Source organism: Lottia gigantea, assembly GCF_000327385.1.
Source record: "Lottia gigantea unplaced genomic scaffold LOTGIsca_6, whole genome shotgun sequence".
Lineage (NCBI taxonomy): Eukaryota > Metazoa > Mollusca > Gastropoda > Lottiidae > Lottia > Lottia gigantea.
Window position 1 is genome coordinate 538,839 of NW_008710049.1, and position 2,683 is coordinate 541,521.

At 32.7% G+C, this 2,683-nt stretch overlaps 1 protein-coding gene across 1 annotated transcript; it reads left to right on the forward strand.

The window, feature by feature from the left end:
- Positions 1–448: 448 nt before the first annotated feature.
- On the forward strand, positions 449–2,354 carry LOTGIDRAFT_154542 (hypothetical protein; the record flags this gene model as incomplete). Its single annotated transcript, XM_009063761.1, has 3 exons — positions 449–501; positions 630–719; positions 1,148–2,354. 3 exons carry the CDS (start codon positions 449–451, stop codon positions 2,352–2,354), a joined length of 1,350 nt encoding a protein of 449 aa, XP_009062009.1.
- Positions 2,355–2,683: the final 329 nt, after the last annotated feature.

Genomic DNA, 2,683 nt, shown 5'->3' on the forward strand with positions numbered 1-2,683 from the left:
GATTGTGTTACAATATATTATTACTGAATGATCAGAAAGGTTGATTGTGTTACAATTTATTATAACTGAATGATCACAAAGGTTGATTGTGTTACAATATATTATTACTGAATGATCGGAAAGGTTGATTGTGTTACAATATATTATAACTGAATGATCAGAAAGGTTGATCGTGTCATAATATATTATAACTGAATAATCAGAAAGGTTGAATTTGTTACAATATATTATAATTGAATGATCAGAAAGATTGATTGTGTTACAATAATTATAACTAAATGATCAGAAAAGTTGATTGTGTTACAATATATTATTACTGAATGATCAGAAAGATTGATTGTGTTACAATAATTATAACTAAATGATCAGAAAGGTTGATTGTGTTACAATATATTATAACTGAATGATCACAAAGGTTGATTGTGTTTTAGTTATGATAGACCACCACATGCCAGGAATTGCAATATTTCACGCAATAGACAATGGAACAGAAACCCCAAGGTCAATCTATCACACCCATTCAAGTAATGTATTCCCCTTTTCTCCTTTATGATATAATTTTCCACACCATTCGTTTCCAAACATTTTCATAGGTATATTGTGTATTGTGTGATATTTGTGTATTTTAGGATATACACTAACATATCTGAATTGAAAATAGGATTTTGGAATATCAATGGCCTATCGAGCATACTAGATGATGAAAATAGTAGAAATAGGTTAGCAAAATTAGTAAAACATTTAGATATAGTATGTTTTCAAGAAACTTGGATTAGTCAAAAAGAAATAGACAGCGACTACTATCAAAAAGCGCTGAAAAATTTCAGAGGATTTCTTTTTGCAAGAAATATCAGTACGAACTGCAATCAGATTCGTGGTGGCACTGCCTTTTATTTTTTTAATTACATGCTTGATGTTTTTTTTTATATGTAATGTATATTTCCCACCTGCAATATCAGACATCTGGCTGAAAAAAGCTTATGATCCTTTCCATGCTTGAGTCGGAAATACTTAAGTACCAATCACAGGGAGAAGTAATTATCGGTGGGGATTTCAATGCTCGGACTGGAAACTTGCCCGATATATTTGAAACTGACGACAAAATGGATTGCCAATTCCCTGCATTTTTATCTTGTGATAATTTCAGGGAGACTATACCAAAAGGTCGAAACAACCCTGATAAGGTTATTAATACATTTGGTAGGAGTCTCATTGATATATCACAATCTTCTGACATGTGCCTATTAAACGGTAGAACATTAGGTGATTTATTAGGAACTCCCACCTGCTTCAGACCACATGGTTGTAGTTTGGTGGACTACATAATTGTTCAACATTCTGTTTTCAATCAAATTCTGTCCTTTAATGTAATGCCTATCTCTGACCTATCAGACCACAGACTAATATTCTGCGAACTAAATATACCTAACTATTTTAAGAAACCAGAAAAAAGGTTAACATCTTGCGTCAAGGGTCAAATAAAGACAACAAATAAATCTCTTAACACTCGATTTATTTGGACACCCCTCTCAAGCGAACTATACCAATTCTGCCTAAATCAAACTGAGTTAAAGAAAATGACAAACAGTTTTATGACTACCGATTTTGATTACTCCGTAGGGGGTGTAACGAAGGATGACATTCTACTAAATGCTGCAAAATCAAGTCTAAGAATGAGTAAAAACACATGTCATGGGAAGAAGAAAAATCGCTGGTTCGATAAAGACTGCAAGCGACTATATCGAAAAGTAAACAAGGCAAAATGGCTTTTGAACAAAGATCCTCAAAACAAAACCCTATTAAAACATTACGCTTTGAGGAAAAAAGAATACAAAAAAATATCCAAATTTAAATCAAGAGAGGCAAAACGTAAACTTTTGGAACAGATTGACGAATTAGAAAGTAATAATCCACGAGAATATTGGAAGTTAGTCAATAGACTTGTAAATAACAAAAATGATGAGGATCCAGGCAATATTTCACTAAGTCAATGGGAAGATCATTATAATAAGTTGTTTAACCCTAATCTCATTTCTGATCCACTAACTAAAACCAAAATAGACCGTTCGATAGAAATACATGACTACACCCCAAAAAGCCAACTGAATCAAGAAATAAATAGACCAATTTCTACTACAGAACTCCGTTCAGCTATTAAAAAGTTAAAAAACAACAAATCAAGCGGACCTGATTTAATAATTAATGAAATGATAAAGACTTCCTTCAACATCCTTCAAGATCACTTAAAACTATTTAAGCATATACTTTCTTCTGGACACATACCTGACGGTTGGAACGAGTCGTTCATTCTTCCTATCCATAAAACGGGTGATAAAAGTGACCCCAATAACTAGCGCAGAATAGCCCTCACCAGTTGCCTAGCAAAGTGTTTTCTCCAAATTATAAACCATAGAATATCAAAGCATCTCGAAATCGGTAATAGATTGGACGAATGCCAAGGTGGTTTCCGGGAAAATAGGAGGACAATAGATAACGTATTTATTTTAAAAACAATTATCAATAAATACTCTTCAAATAAGAAAAACCTTTTTCTCTGCTTCGTGAACTTCCAAAAAGCATTTGACACAATTTGGCGCCATGCTTTATTTTATAAACTCCTAAATCATGATATTACTGGAAATATCCTCCATATAATAAAATCCATGTACTCTAACCCTGTATA